At 39.2% G+C, this 14,626-nt stretch overlaps 1 protein-coding gene across 1 annotated transcript in view; it reads left to right on the forward strand.

The window, feature by feature from the left end:
* The window catches only part of LOC133541303 (meiosis inhibitor protein 1-like), a 133,858-nt gene that overhangs the window by 14,362 nt on the left and 104,870 nt on the right, over positions 1-14,626 (forward strand). Inside the window, exons 5-6 of the mRNA XM_061884637.1 lie at positions 6,900-6,973; positions 8,950-9,055. Coding sequence (XP_061740621.1) covers positions 6,900-6,973; positions 8,950-9,055 — 180 coding nt within the window. The remainder of the gene's footprint in view (positions 1-6,899; positions 6,974-8,949; positions 9,056-14,626) is intronic.

The raw sequence follows: 14,626 nt of genomic DNA on the forward strand, positions 1-14,626 counted from the left end.
GAAACGCAATTCATTTTCCGCAAAGGAGGTGAGGATTGCTGACTTAGACTTGGCTTTTCACAGTGGAGGGACATTAGCCGCTAATGAGAATGCTACAGTGCGCTCAGGACTTGTTCGCTCGCTTGTCGCCGTCAAATCTGCGGCACACCTGTCGAAGGTGTCATCAACATGCATGACCACCATATAACGATGTTGTCGGCCAAATTCATATTGTATATTGTCCCATTATCCCGGTATCTCGGGTGTTGATGCAACATCAGCAGCTTTGTCTTGACTTATACGAGGTGGCTTGTGTGAGTCACCTTTTTTTTTTTTTAATTCACGACCCCATTGATGACATGGCAACTGCATTAAAGTTTTATCCGGGGCTTGCTGTGCAGCACCTCTGATCCTAATCATCTTAAAGGTTTCGCAAAAGTCGGTAAGTCCTTGACGGCCAACCTCAGTGAGAAAGCAGCACGCCTTCAATCCATTGCTTGTGCATTTACATGCAAGCTCCGCGCACTTGGCCCGTTACACATTATAGAAACATAAACACAACTTTCTTGACCCGTAACACTAACTGCTACAGTGTAAAACTAATTCATTTCATATTCCTCTACTGTGCTCCAAGGGTTATGTATCTTTGTGTTTTGATGATTAAATTAGGCTGCTTTGTGCAGATATTTCTATATTCTTTCTAAATGCTGACCCCTTGGTGAACTGACATTTTTTTTAATGCTGAGCAAAAAGTCTAAATGCAAATGACATGAAAGATTATGGATGCAGTCTTAGAATGCCTCAGGAACCGCTTTGCTGTAATACTCGGTCTATTGCACCGGCTCTTCTCTTTCAACTAAGAATACGTGAAGATTTTGTAACCTGAACCTCACCTGTATCTGAGCCTTACCCTATATTTTATGCATTTTGCGAAAATAAAGAAACATTAAGCAATATGCCTGAGACTTTTAATTTAATCAGGCATGTTCTGCAATTAACCCGACAGCTTGAGACTTAGTCGAAATGTTGAATACTTACTTATATAGCAGTTTTTCATTTCATTTTCTATTTATTATTATTCCACCACAAAAGTTTGGTGCGCTCCACTGTCCAGTTTTCATCCGATCAGAACCGTTCCAGTAATAAATCGTTTGGCCCAACCGGGAATTGTTAGCGACCTCAAACAATAAATAAAAAATATCCCAGATTTCTCAGAATTCCTGGATTTACGGGTCACTTTTCCCATTGACAATGAATGTGCCATTTTTTTCAAACTTGTCCAATTTCCACAGTTCTCAATTGATTTGAATCGTTCCACCATCCACACTCTCCACTCACCTTTAACAATCAAACTACCAATTTCCAAATTAAAAAAAATTCCAGGAACGCCCAGAATTCCTGGTTTGACGAAGCCCCTATTTTCACCTCTCCCTGGAAAGTATTTTTCAACCGTTTTTGACCATTCCACCTTCAAAACATTCTTCCTAATTAGGACAACAAAATGTATGTTTTTTTGGTAAAAATTCCCGGTTCTCCCGAAATTCCAGATCTCCGAAAAACGGATTAAATTTCAATCTGTTACTATGTCAACATTTTTCAATCGTTTAAAAAAAAATTCAACACCAACCCATTCATATTATCATAGGACAATTGTTGTATTACTTAGATTTGCAAAAATTTTAATTTTTTTACGAAGTTCCCAAATTTCTAGGAAATTCTCAATCAAATGAATGGACCGATTCATAGTTATGCAATGCCCTAAATTTTCAAGATTTTGCGCCATTTTTAATCAGATTTCGACCTTTGAACCATCAACCCACACTACTGTTAAAATCACGAACGCAAAACATGTTTTCCCTTTCCCAAACTTCCCGGAATTTCCGGTAATTTTCTTCCCTTCGACTGAGTAGGCGTTACACACTCTACTGCTGAGGTGTCCAAAGTGCGGCCCGCAGCTAATCGTTTACCGGCCCGCAACACATTCTGCAAAAATTGCAAACTTGATAGTATTGCAAAAATTATAAAAAAAACATAAAAAAAAAAAAGTGGAATGAGGTGAAATCTTATGAGAAAATGTGACAATGTTGACCCAAAGCTACCATGCAGGCTGTTTTTTTTTCCTTTTGTCTTTATTTTTTTTTTCCATTGCTTTAAAAAAAAAAGACAAAAAACCTATGTTATAATGAATTATTACTTAATATTATCACTTTAAAATGTTTTATGTAGAAAAAATATTGCATATGTTGTGTGGTTGCCATATAAACACATCAAAGTTTGGACAAAAGAGCATAAAACAAACAAAATAATAGTTCAAACTTAAAATCGACAGATATATCGGAAGTTGATCTTAAAATTTAAGTGTTAAAAGTAAAAAAATAACTTATAAAAATACAACACTTTATGACTGGTTAACCTTTCGGATCTCAAAAATATTTAGTAGGATTTTATTTAACTTTTCCACTGTGATTACTCAAATATTAAATAATTAAAATCAATGGTGTCCTGCATTATTGATGTTTGAGGGCTGAGATAGGCGCCAGCGCCCCCCGCAACCCCAAAAGGGAATAAGCGGTAGGAAATGGATGGATGGATGGGCTTTAATTGCTAAATAAAGGAACTCTCCTTAAGGAATCAATAAAGTACTATCTATCTACTGTATCTATCCATCCATCCATCCATCCATCCATCCATCCATCCATCCATCCATCCATCCATCCATCTATCCATCTATCCATCTATCCATCTAACTATCTAACTATCTAACTATCTAACTATCTAACTATCTAACTATCTAACTATCTAACTATCTATCTATCTATCTATCTATCTATCTATCTATCTATCTAAATACTGGATATTTCAATTTTACTATAAAAAACAAAAGTTGTCTTTGACAGAAAAGGCATAAAACCTTATTTGTTTTACTTTATATCAACCTCAAGTTGATATAGAGCAGGGGTCGGGAACCTTTTTGGCTGAGAGAGCCGAAAAGCCAAATATTTTAAAATATATTTCCGTAAGAGCCATATAATTTTTTTTTTTTTAACACTGAACACAACTAAACACGTACATTTTTAAGTAAGACCAACATTTCTAGAGTATAACAGGTCTCTTATTCTTTGTAATAAAATTGTTATTCTGAAGCTAACTGTGGAGGGGGCGTGGCCTGCGGGCCTGCAGCGACAGGTGCGCAGATGGCCCACTTGGGCCTTGTTATCTAATCACCTGTCGCTCTGTTATAAGCAGCAGCCAGGAGGAGAGACAGGGTTGGGGCTGGAAATACTATTGCTGGAAAGCAGCTGAGAGACTTATTGAAAAATAAAACAATATTGTAACCCTGAAACAGGCTCTCATGTCTGTGCTTGGGGGTCTGAAGAACCCCCAGGAGGGCAAGCCCCACACTAACCAATAATAAATAAATAACTTCTTACCATTAACGCAACTTCTTGAACAGGTGCGGTAGGGAACGGATGGATGGATTAAAAATGCATGAGAATGTTTTATAATTTTAACATTATTTTTAACACTGTGATTACAAGTGGAATTATTCATTACTTATCGTGTTAAGCAACGTCAGCTCAGATTTATCAGAAAACCAGATGCAGTCATCAAAAGAGCCACATCTGGCTCTAGAGCCATAGGTTCCCTACTCCTGATATAGAGATTTACTGTAAGCATTAAATAAAAAATAATAACAATAATTTGACTTGTTTTTAACATTTTAGTGACTGAGACCCTCTATGCTCCGTAAGGATTAAAAAAAAACAACCATATATTTTGTTATGGTTTGAAAATGAAAAATATCAAAATGGGCCCCGCATGCTTAAATTTTTCCGTGTGCGGCCCTCTGTGGAAAAGGTTTGGACACCCCTGCTCTACTGCATATCCCACGTTCCTACAGCCACACACTTCACTCACCCTCGACATTCAAGACAGCATGGTCAACTTCGCTGATTACCCGGATTTACCAGAAATTTCCCCCCATAGAAATAGAATGGGCAATATACAAACTTCTCCATATACAACATTTCTCACCCGATTCGAACAGTTCCAACATCCACACACTCCACTCACCCTGGACATTCAAGAATTTCAGTTCCACTCACGTGTTAATACTGTTGTTGTCAATCAATCAAGAAGTCAATGCATTTATTTGTTTTGTCGGTGGATTATTTTACTTATTGTAAGTAATGCAATGTAAAAAAAAAAAAAAAAGTCAAAATATGTTCATTTTTAGCGATTTCAAACATTTAGGGCCTGATTTATGTAATAAAATATTTGAAAACCTGATAGGGTACGCAAAACTGATGTACTAAGTTTGTGTGCAGGGGATTGTGTCTTAAATAAGCAAAAAAAAGTACAATCCTTTTAGCATGTCTGCCTTCATCAATGTGCAGAATAAATGCTGACCGTCAGGACGGCCGCAAAACTGGAAGGGACAGTGACGTGCGGTGAGGTTCATGGCTGGTGAGGCACTGACGTGCACAGTCAGATTTATAAACATATGAACCCTAAAAAGTATTTTATTCACCATTTGATTGGCAGCAGTTAACAGGTTATGTTTAAAAGCTCATACCAGCATTCTTTACACATACAAACTGTAGCACACAAAAAAGCACATATAATAAAAAAAGATGTTATTATGGTCTTACCTTTACTTATAAATGAAGTCCATGCGCCGCTCCTGAACAAAAGCATCAATAACTTGTTTATAGAAGTCTTCCTTATCTTTCTTAGGTTTTAAAAGTCTCTCTGACTTGATGGAGATCAAGAAGCAAACCTTTTAGCTCCGGCATTGGTCTTCCTTTAATTATTACCTCCTGCTTTGATTGATAGTCCAGTTTAGAAAACTGTTTTATTTTAGATATGTAATCCGTGCATGTTAAAAGAGGAAAAAATAAACGGATTGCTCCCGCTGCACTTGACTTGCTAACTGTAGTTTGTTGTCACTTATTCTGCAGCCTAGTATTGGCAAGAATGATCCCTGAGATCACTAGCGCCCTCTACCACCATGAGGCGGGAGAACAGGTGCCTCACACTGCGTCTTCGTAGCCGTTTTATGATTGCCCAGCACAAGAAATACGTTACACACTGTACATTATATACCTCAGCTAACTAAACTATGGAAATGTATAATATAATTCATATAGCAATACGCTCTCACTGCACAGCAGCCAGCAGTTAGCCGAGTCATTGCGCAATCCATGGGGAGGCTCAACTGGCTGCTGCCTCACCGCAAGTCTCTTCTCAGAATTTGAACGGCAAATGTGGAAAATTCAGCGATTTTGAATAAAAATAATCTAAAACTGGTGAAGTTAAATGGAAAATAACTTTATAAAGTATAATCACTGGATACATATAACAATTGAGTTAATTGTTTTTCTTTTTACATTTTTTTTCTTTCCATGATGGCACGTGAGGCCCTGCTTCACCTGCCTCCCCTGACTGCACATCACTGGGAAAGGAACATGCAAATATAACCGTTTAGCCCGCGCAATGTAACAAAATTCACTCTACTAAGGAGGCGAAAAAGTCAAACTCGAAATAGCAGCGTGGCAATTCAGGATCCAGCAAAGTAAGCGTGGGATGAGGCAAGTCATGGACATAGACATGGATGCAAGACAGGCACGAAAACTCGAGACTATTTGGCACAGAACAAGGGGAGGCATGGGCTTATATGACAATTGAGGGTAATGGTAAACAGATGGAAACAATCAGGGGTCAGGAATGACGTCAAACTGGTGACACAAGAGGAAGGGCAAGTGATCTGAAACAAGAGGAGTTGCTTTTCAAAATGAAAGATGCAATTCACAAGACAAGACACCCCTCACCACAGTGTGACAACTTGTTGCTATATGCATTTTCTTGCATCTGGGTCATTCCAGACGCACTCTTCAAGTTACACTGCAGAGCAGATGTTAAAAGTAGGTTCTGTTGTCGTGCTTCTGTTCTACATGGTAGCGTGCTGGGGGGGGCAGTACATCTAAGAAGGACAGCTCCAGACTTGAGAAACTGATCAGTCGGGCCGGTTCTACAATGGGAATGAAACTGGACTCACTGGTGACGGTGGCAGAGAAGAGGACTGTGGACAAACTAGTGAGCATCCTGGATGATGCCAGTCACCCTCTGCATAGTGTTATCAGTAGCCAGAGGAGCCTGTTCAGTGCTAGACTGCTTCATCCCAGGTGCAGGACTAATAGACTCAAAAACTCCTTTGTCCCACACGCCATTAGACTGTTCAACTCCTCTCTGGGGCGGGGGGCAGGGGGGTACTAGGATGACAGGGGATGCAAAACAATAACAGTGCAATACGTTTTCATAACATGGTCACTACTGCCTACTTTCTCTTGTTATAGTCTTATTTTACTCTTATATTGTTATTCCCATTGTTGCTTTTTAGTTTTTAGTCTTATTGTAATATTTCTCTATTTTGTTTCCATTTAAACCCCCATTATTTACTTTTTACTTTTATTTAAATTGATCTCAATTCTGTACACTGCTGCTGGAATTTAAATTTTCCTGAAGGAACTCTCCTGAAGGAATCAATAAAGTACTATCTATCTATCTATCTATCTATCTATCTATCTAGAAAAGGTGGTACCTTTTCTAGTTGTGTGCTGCATGTCGACATGACAAAATGCCACAGATTGGAGCATATCATGCCATAAATGCGGACGGAAATGAGTGTTTCCATGGTGAAATCCTTATTTAAATAGGGCGGTCTGCACCACTCAAGCACTCACAATTGTACACGCAGACTTAGTAGATCACCCGCAAAACGACCACTAACAGTAAATCCAATGTTATTGTTTGCACGCTATTTATTTGGATGTTAGTATATCAGGCCCTTAGTCTTGCCTACATTTTGTTTTTTGCTGTGTTTGATTAACGCTTCTAATTTGTGTGTGGGTGTCTGTCAGTCCTGGTTCTACTGCTTTTAGAGCTTCAGAGCGAGCTGCCACTGCGCTTTGTGTTGGATCAAATCGACAAAAAGGTAAGAGAACATGTTGCAGGACATGCATGCCCATCACTGCAAAACACATCCCCCGCAGTTGTTTAGTAAACACAACATGTGCATGTCGCCCCTTGCTGCTGTTGTGTAACCTACGGGGGAGGCGATGGTGGAAAGCCGGTGGAAAATAGTAAAGCCGATGACACAGCAGTAGAACACCAGGTAGAAGTGCAGACATATTTTATGTATTGCATTGGAGCATGAAAAGTGTTCAGAATTCATGGCTGTGGAAATTGAGCAGGTGCTTTTTATCTAACAGTGAATAAATTCTAAGCGAGTTGTAAAAAAGGTTCCTGTATGTACAGTAGTATTACAAACCCTGTTTCCATATGAGTTGGGAAATCGTGTTAGATGTAAATATAAACGGAATACAATGATTTGCAAATCCTTTTCAAACCATATTCAGTTGAATATGCTACAAAGACAACATATTTGATGTTCAAACTCATAAACTTTTTTTTTTTTTGCAAATAATAATTAACTTAGACTTTCATGGCTGCAACACCCGCCAAAGTAGTTGGGAAAGGACATGTTCACCATTGTGTTACATCACTTTTTCTTTTGACAACACTCAAACATTTGGGAACTAATTGTTGAAGCTTTGAAAGTGGAATTCTTTCCCATTCTTGTTTTATGTAGAGCTTCAGTCCTTCAACAGTCCGGGTTCTCCGCTGTCGTATTTTACGCTTCATAATGCGCCACACATTTTCCATGGGAGACAGGTCTGGACTGCAGGCGGGCCAGGAAAGTACCCGCACTCTTTTTTTTTTACAAAGCCACGCTGTTGTAACACGTGCTGAATGTGGCTTGGCATTGTCTTGCTGAAATAAGCAGGGGCGTCCATGAAAAAGACGGCGCTTAGATGGCAGCATATGTTGTTCCAAAGCCTGTATGTACCTTTCAGCATTAATGGTGCCTTCACAGATGTGTAAGTTACCCATGCCTTGGGCACTAATGCACCCCCATACCATCACACATGCTGGCTTTTCAACTTTGCGTCGATAACAGTCTGGATGGTTGGCTTCCCCTTTGGTCCGGATGACACGATGTTGAATGTTTCCAAAAACAATTAGAAATGTGGACTCGTCAAACCACAGAACACTTTTCCACTTTGCATCAGTCCATCTTATGATCTCGGGCCCAGAGAAGCCGGCGGTGTTTCTGGATGTTGTTGATAAATTTTTTTCGCTTTTTCATTGTAAAACTTTAACTTGCACTTACAGATGTAGCGACCAACTGTATTTAGTGACAGTGGTTTTCTGAAGTGTTCCTGGGCCCATGTGGTGATATCCTTTAGAGATTGATACAGTGGAAGGTCACGGTCATTCAATGTTGGTTTCCGGCCATGCCGTTTACGTTGAGTGATTTCTCCAGATTCTCTGAATTTTTTGATGATATTATGTAGCGTAGATGTTGAAATCCCTAAATGTCTTGCAATTGCACTTTGAGAAAGGTTGTTCTTAAACTGTTTGACTATTAGCTCACACAGTTGTGGACAAAAGGGTGTACCTCGCCCCATCCTTTCTTGTGAAAGACTGAGCAGTTTTTTTGGGAAGCTGTTTTTATAGCCAATCATGGCACCCACCTGTTCCCAATTAGCCTGCACACCTGTGGGATGTTCCAAATAAGTGTTTGATGAGCATTCCTCAACTTTTTCAGTATGTATTGGCACCTTTTCCAACTTCTTTGTCATGTGGTGCTGGCATCAAATTCTAAAGTTAATGATTATTTGCAACAACAAAAAAAGTTTATCAGTTTGAACATCAAATATGTTGTCTTTGTAGCATATTCAACTGAATATGGGTTGAAAAGGATTTGCAAATCATTGTATTCTGTTTATATTTACATCTAACACAATTTCCCAACTCATATGGAAACAGGGTTTGTAATTGCTCAACACTGCTTCTGAATAATGTGTCCCATGAAATCATGTTGGTCTCTGTTCATTTCTCCTGCAGGTGATTGACCAGCTCAATGTGAAGGCCTTCTTGCCAACGTTCAACTTCTTAGGGAGTTTGGTGGAAGCCGTCCCCGGTGTGGCCCTTAGCCTGGTGACTCAGTATGGTGAGACCCCGCGATAGATACTTTTTCACATCTCACCATGACACGTGGGACAGTTTCCATGGCAGTGACTTCTTGATTTTATTTTTTAAACCAAATAGCAACCACGTGTAGGGATGGGTACCGAATCCGTTACTTTTTGGAATGTATTTCGACACATTTTAAAATAAAGGTGACCACGAAAAAATAATTACCGGCTTTATTTTAACATAAAATCTTATGATACAACAAATATGTGAAGTGAAGTGAATTATATTTATATAGCGCTTTTCTCAAGTGACTCAAAGCGCTTTACATAGTGACACCCAATACCTAAGTTAGATTTAAACCAGTGTGGGTGGCACTGGGAGCAGGTGGGTAAAGTGTCTTGCCAAAGGACACAACGGCAGTAACTAGGATGGCACAAGTGGGAATCGAACCTGCAACTCTCAAGTTGCTGGCACGGACACTCTACCAACCGAGCTATTCCGGTTGGTTATGTTTCTTATTGCAAATTATGAGGGAAAAACAGTAAAAATTTATTATTAATCTACTTGTTCTTTTACTGTTAATATCGGTTTACTTTCTGTTTTAACATATTTTATCTACACTTCTGTTACAATGTAAAAATCACTTACTGTTCTTCAATTTAGACAACACAAACATGTGCACACTGACATTTAATTCAGTATGCAAGGCTGTGGATCAAAGCGCTAGCACATTTGTGCGTCCGAAATGACTCAAATGCAAGAAAATGTACAATGAAAGTTGTAGTCATATATTTTTTAAATAATTAAAAATAATACTTAAAAACAATTGGCAGTATACACCAAGTGCATCTATTGAATTCATTTTAATAACCCCCATAAGTCCCTAAGGATACAATTATAAAAGGAAATTTCTGAAATGAAGATTTGTGTAATATTTTTTGTTTTTCACCGTTGACACACACACACACGGACGGAGAATTGTCGTATGTACATTGTCTGATCTTGTAGCCGTGTGTGACGGTCAGTTTGCACCTCATGTGTTGTGTTGATAAATCACATCTGCTTAATATTTATATTTGCATTTTTTCTCCTCACAGTAGTGTGGGCGTGTTGATGATTAGCATACATTTTGCATATAAATGAGGACAGAGACGCAAAATGGATTGCATGCCTTTATTCTGCTAACTTAACAGACGCAGTCTACTTTGCACACTTTAGTAGATCAGCTTTGCACGTGTTGTAGTTTTAGTAAACCTTTAGTAGACCAGGCCCTTAAAGTCATACCTGCGAATAAGACTCGGAAATGTGATGATGAAACAAGATTGGACAATTTGACAGCAGTTATCTTGATAGCTTAATTTTAAATGTTGCAATAAAACATACAAACCCAGTTTCCATATGAGTTGGGAAATTGTGTTATATTTATATATAAATGGAACACAATGATTTGCAAATCCTTTTCAACCCATATTCAATTGAATGCACTACAAAGACAAGATATTTGATGTTCAAACTCATAAACTTAATTTCTTTTTGCAAATAATTAACTTAGAATTTCATGGCTGCAACATGTGCTAAAGTAGTTGGGAAAGGGTATGTTCACCACTGTGTTACATCACCTTTTCTTTTAACAACACTCAATAAACGTTTGGGAACTGAGGAAACAAATTGTTGAAGCTTTGAAAGTGGCATTCTTTCTCATTCTTGTTTTATGTAGAGCTTCAGTCCTTCAACAGTCCAGGGTCTCCGCTGTTGTATTTTACGCTTCATAATGCACCACACATTTTCCATGGGAGACAGGTTTGGACTGCAGGCGGGCCAGGAAAATACCCAAACTATTTTTCTACGAAACCACACTGTTGTAACACATGGCTTGGCATTGTCTTGCTGAAATAAACAGGGGCGTCCATGATAACGTTGCTTAGATGACAACATATGTTGCTCCAAAACCTGTATGGACCTTTCAGCATTAATGGTGCCTTCACAGATGTGTAAGTTACCCATGCCTTTGGCACTAATACACCCCCATACCATCACACATGCTGGCTTTTCAACTTTGCGCCTATAACAATCCGGATGGTTATTTTCCTCTTTGTTCCGGAGGACACCACATCCACAGTTTCCAAATATAATTTGAAATGTGGAGTCGTCAGACCACAGAACACTTTTCCACTTTGCATCAGTCCATCTTAGATGAGCTCGGGCCCAGCGAGGCCAGCGGCGTTGCTTGAGGTTGTTGATAAATGGGTTATGCTTTGCATAGCAGAGTTTTAACTTGCACTTACAGATGTAGCGACCAACTGTAGTTACTGACAGCGGTTTTATGAAGTGTTCCTGAGCCCATGTGGTGATATCCTTTACACACTGATGTTGTTTTTTGGGTGCAGTACCGCCTGAGGGATCAAAGGTATGTAATATCATGGCTTACGTGCAGTGATTTCTCCAGATTCTCTGAACCTTTTGATGATTTTACGGACCGTAGATGGTAAAATCCCTAAATTCCTTGCAATAGCTCGTTGAGCAATTTTGTTTTAAAGCTGTTCTACAATATGCATACAAATTGGTAACCCTCTCCCCATCCTTGTTTGGGAATTACTTAGCAATTTATGGAAGCTGCTTTTTTACCCAATCAGGTCACCCACCTGTTCCCAATTAGCCTGCACACCTGTGGGATGTTCCAAATAAGTGTTTGATGAGCATATTTCAACTTTATCAGTATTTATTGCCACCTTTCCCAACTTCTTTGTCACGTGTTGCTGGCATCAAATTCTAAATTAAATTATTATTTGCAAAAAAATTTTTTTATCAGTTTGAACATCAAATATGTTGTCTTTGTAGTGCATTCAACTGAATATGGGTTGAAAAGGATTTGCAAATCATAGTATTCCGTTTATATTTACATCTAACACAATTTCCCAACTCATATGGAAACGGGGTTTGTATATTTCAGGGGTCGGCAACCTTTACCACTCAAAGAGCCATTTTGACCCGTTTCTCAAAATAAAGAAGCCGCAACCATTCTCTCGAATATCTGCTGGTGGTCACCCAGATAACAGTAATAAGGGCGTGGCATGAAGCCATTTCCTTTGACGCCTTCTACAACATGTACAAACTGCTTGCCAGTCCAGCAACATGTTGTATGTGGCTTCCGCAACTACACGTACGAGATTGCAAGGCATACTGGGTGATACAGGTTACACTGAAGGTTGTGATATAAACAACTTTAACACTCTTAACTAATATACGCCACACTGTGAACCCACACCAAACAATAATGTAAAAACACATTTCAAGAGAACATCCCTACAGTAACACACACATAAATGCAACACAACAAATACACAGAATCCTTTGCATCCATGACTCTTCCCAACTATATTATACACCCTGCTAGCACCAAACCACCACCACCAACCCCCCCTCCGTGCGTTGGTTGAGGTGGGCGGGGTTGGGGGCGCGTTGTGTATAATATAGTCAGGAAGAGTCATGGATGCAAAGGATTCTGGGTATTTTTTGTGTTGCGTTTATGTTGTGTTACTGTGAGGATGTTCTCCCGAAATGTGTTTGTCATTCTTGTTTGATGTGGCTTCACAGTGTGCTGCATATTAGTAAGAGTGTTAAAGTTGTTTATATCACAACCTTCAGTGTAACCTGTATCACCCAGTATGCCTTGCAATCTCGTACATGTGACGATAGAAGCAGCGAAATGCATGCGTCCGGTCGGCACGCCGATAGCATGGCGTAAAGGCGGGCGCGATGACATGTTGTAGAGGACGTTAAAAGTAAAGCCATCCCGGCACACCCTAAATGTTGTAGTCCGAGTGAAAATCGGAGAACGTTGACCGCGGGTGATGTCTGGGAGAGGCACCGAAATCCAGAAACCCCCCCCGATTGTTGGCGATTATGCGGCTGAGCCACATCAGAGTTGCCAAAGAGCTGCATGCGGCACCGGAGCTGCAGGTTGCCGACTCCTGGTATATTTGATCAAAAATGTTTATTAACACACACACAAAGCACTGAAAATTGGTACCGTTTAGTTATGGTATCAGTTCCCAGGGACGAGGTACCCATCCCTAAGTACCTGACACTTATGGCCCCAAAGTTGTGTATTTAGGTATACAACTTTCTCTCCTATATTGACATTTAGAAAACCACTGTCTATTGAAGAATAGTTAAGTTTCTTTCACCATTTCACTTTTTGTCCCTCTATAAATTGCATTCTTTGGGAAATATCATTGATGGACTGTCATTTTGGGATATATAAAATAAGTTAAGCATCTTTTCACCCACATCAAGTAAAAAATGGGTTTGGGAAGACTGATCTCTTGCTAACAGAAAATACTGCAGCTCAAGCTCAAGCTGGCAGAACCAAATATTTAAAGGAAGTGAAGAAGTGTGAGGATATTCATCTCTGCATGAGCCATATTTTCATGTATATGACATAGCCACTGCATCAAACTGCGGTGCTTTTAAATGAACTCCACTATGTGGTGACCTATTTCTTTCTCCCTGTTTTTCACATTACTATATTTCACATACATTTTTCTTTCTCTGACCTCGACATGTGCTCTGAGACAACTTTGCTGTGCCCACAACCTCCATAGTCAAACAGACGCCTGCTCAAGGCAAGAACTAAGCACAAGTTCTAAATATAACCCGTCGTTCCGTGCCAGGTACATTTTGTCTTTATGACATTCTGTGAGTTCCAATACACAATGAAACACACAAACTATTGATTTACTCAAGTGCCCTTGGTCAACTTCTTCTCCTCTTTTGTTGCCACCTTGATGGGCATTTACGTGAGCTTTGCAAGCTCCAGTGGGCAGCAGGTAGTGGTGATGCAAGATGCAGGCTACCATTATTGACTGTGTTAGTCTGTCTGCAGCCTGTCACTCAACACGTCTCCCTCGGGCTGTTTAGACTAGCAACAGACAGCAGAGTATACGTCACCTTCACTTGCTGCCTTTCCACATAACTTATCGCTTGCACATCTTTGTTTTTGCCTGCCAAAAGGATTCTTAATACCTCCATTAAGACTTTGCCTTATGTGATACTACTTGTGTTGTGCATAGATATATGGATGTCTAAAACAAAATCTTGTTCATAGCATTACTTACTCAGTGGCCTAGTGGTTAAAGCAGGGGTGTCAAACTCATTTTAGATGGGGGGCCACATGGAGGAAAATCTACTCCCAAGTGGGTCGGACTGGTAAAATCACGGCACGATAACTTAAAAAAAAAAGAAGACAACTTCAGATTTTTTTCTTTGGTTAGAAATAGAAAAAGCACATTCTGAAAATGTACAAATCATAATGTTGTTGTTTTTTTTTAGGGATGCACCGAAATGAAAATTTGTAGCCAAAGCCGAATGAAATTTAAACGCTTGGCCGAATACTGAATAATGAATGCAGTTTTTCCAATTTTTTTTAATATTGCATAAATAGCCTACAATAAATATTTAGACATGTTTTTCAAATAAAGTAATTTTTTTATTGAATATTGACATATTTTTAATATTCCAGTAGCCTTTGCTTTTCAAAAAAAGCACAACGTTTTTCATTTATATTAGGCCTTCAAACAAAACATGCATTCCAAAAAAAAAATAA

The sequence above is a fragment of the Nerophis ophidion genome, linkage group LG23 (assembly GCF_033978795.1).
Source record: "Nerophis ophidion isolate RoL-2023_Sa linkage group LG23, RoL_Noph_v1.0, whole genome shotgun sequence".
Lineage (NCBI taxonomy): Eukaryota > Metazoa > Chordata > Actinopteri > Syngnathiformes > Syngnathidae > Nerophis > Nerophis ophidion.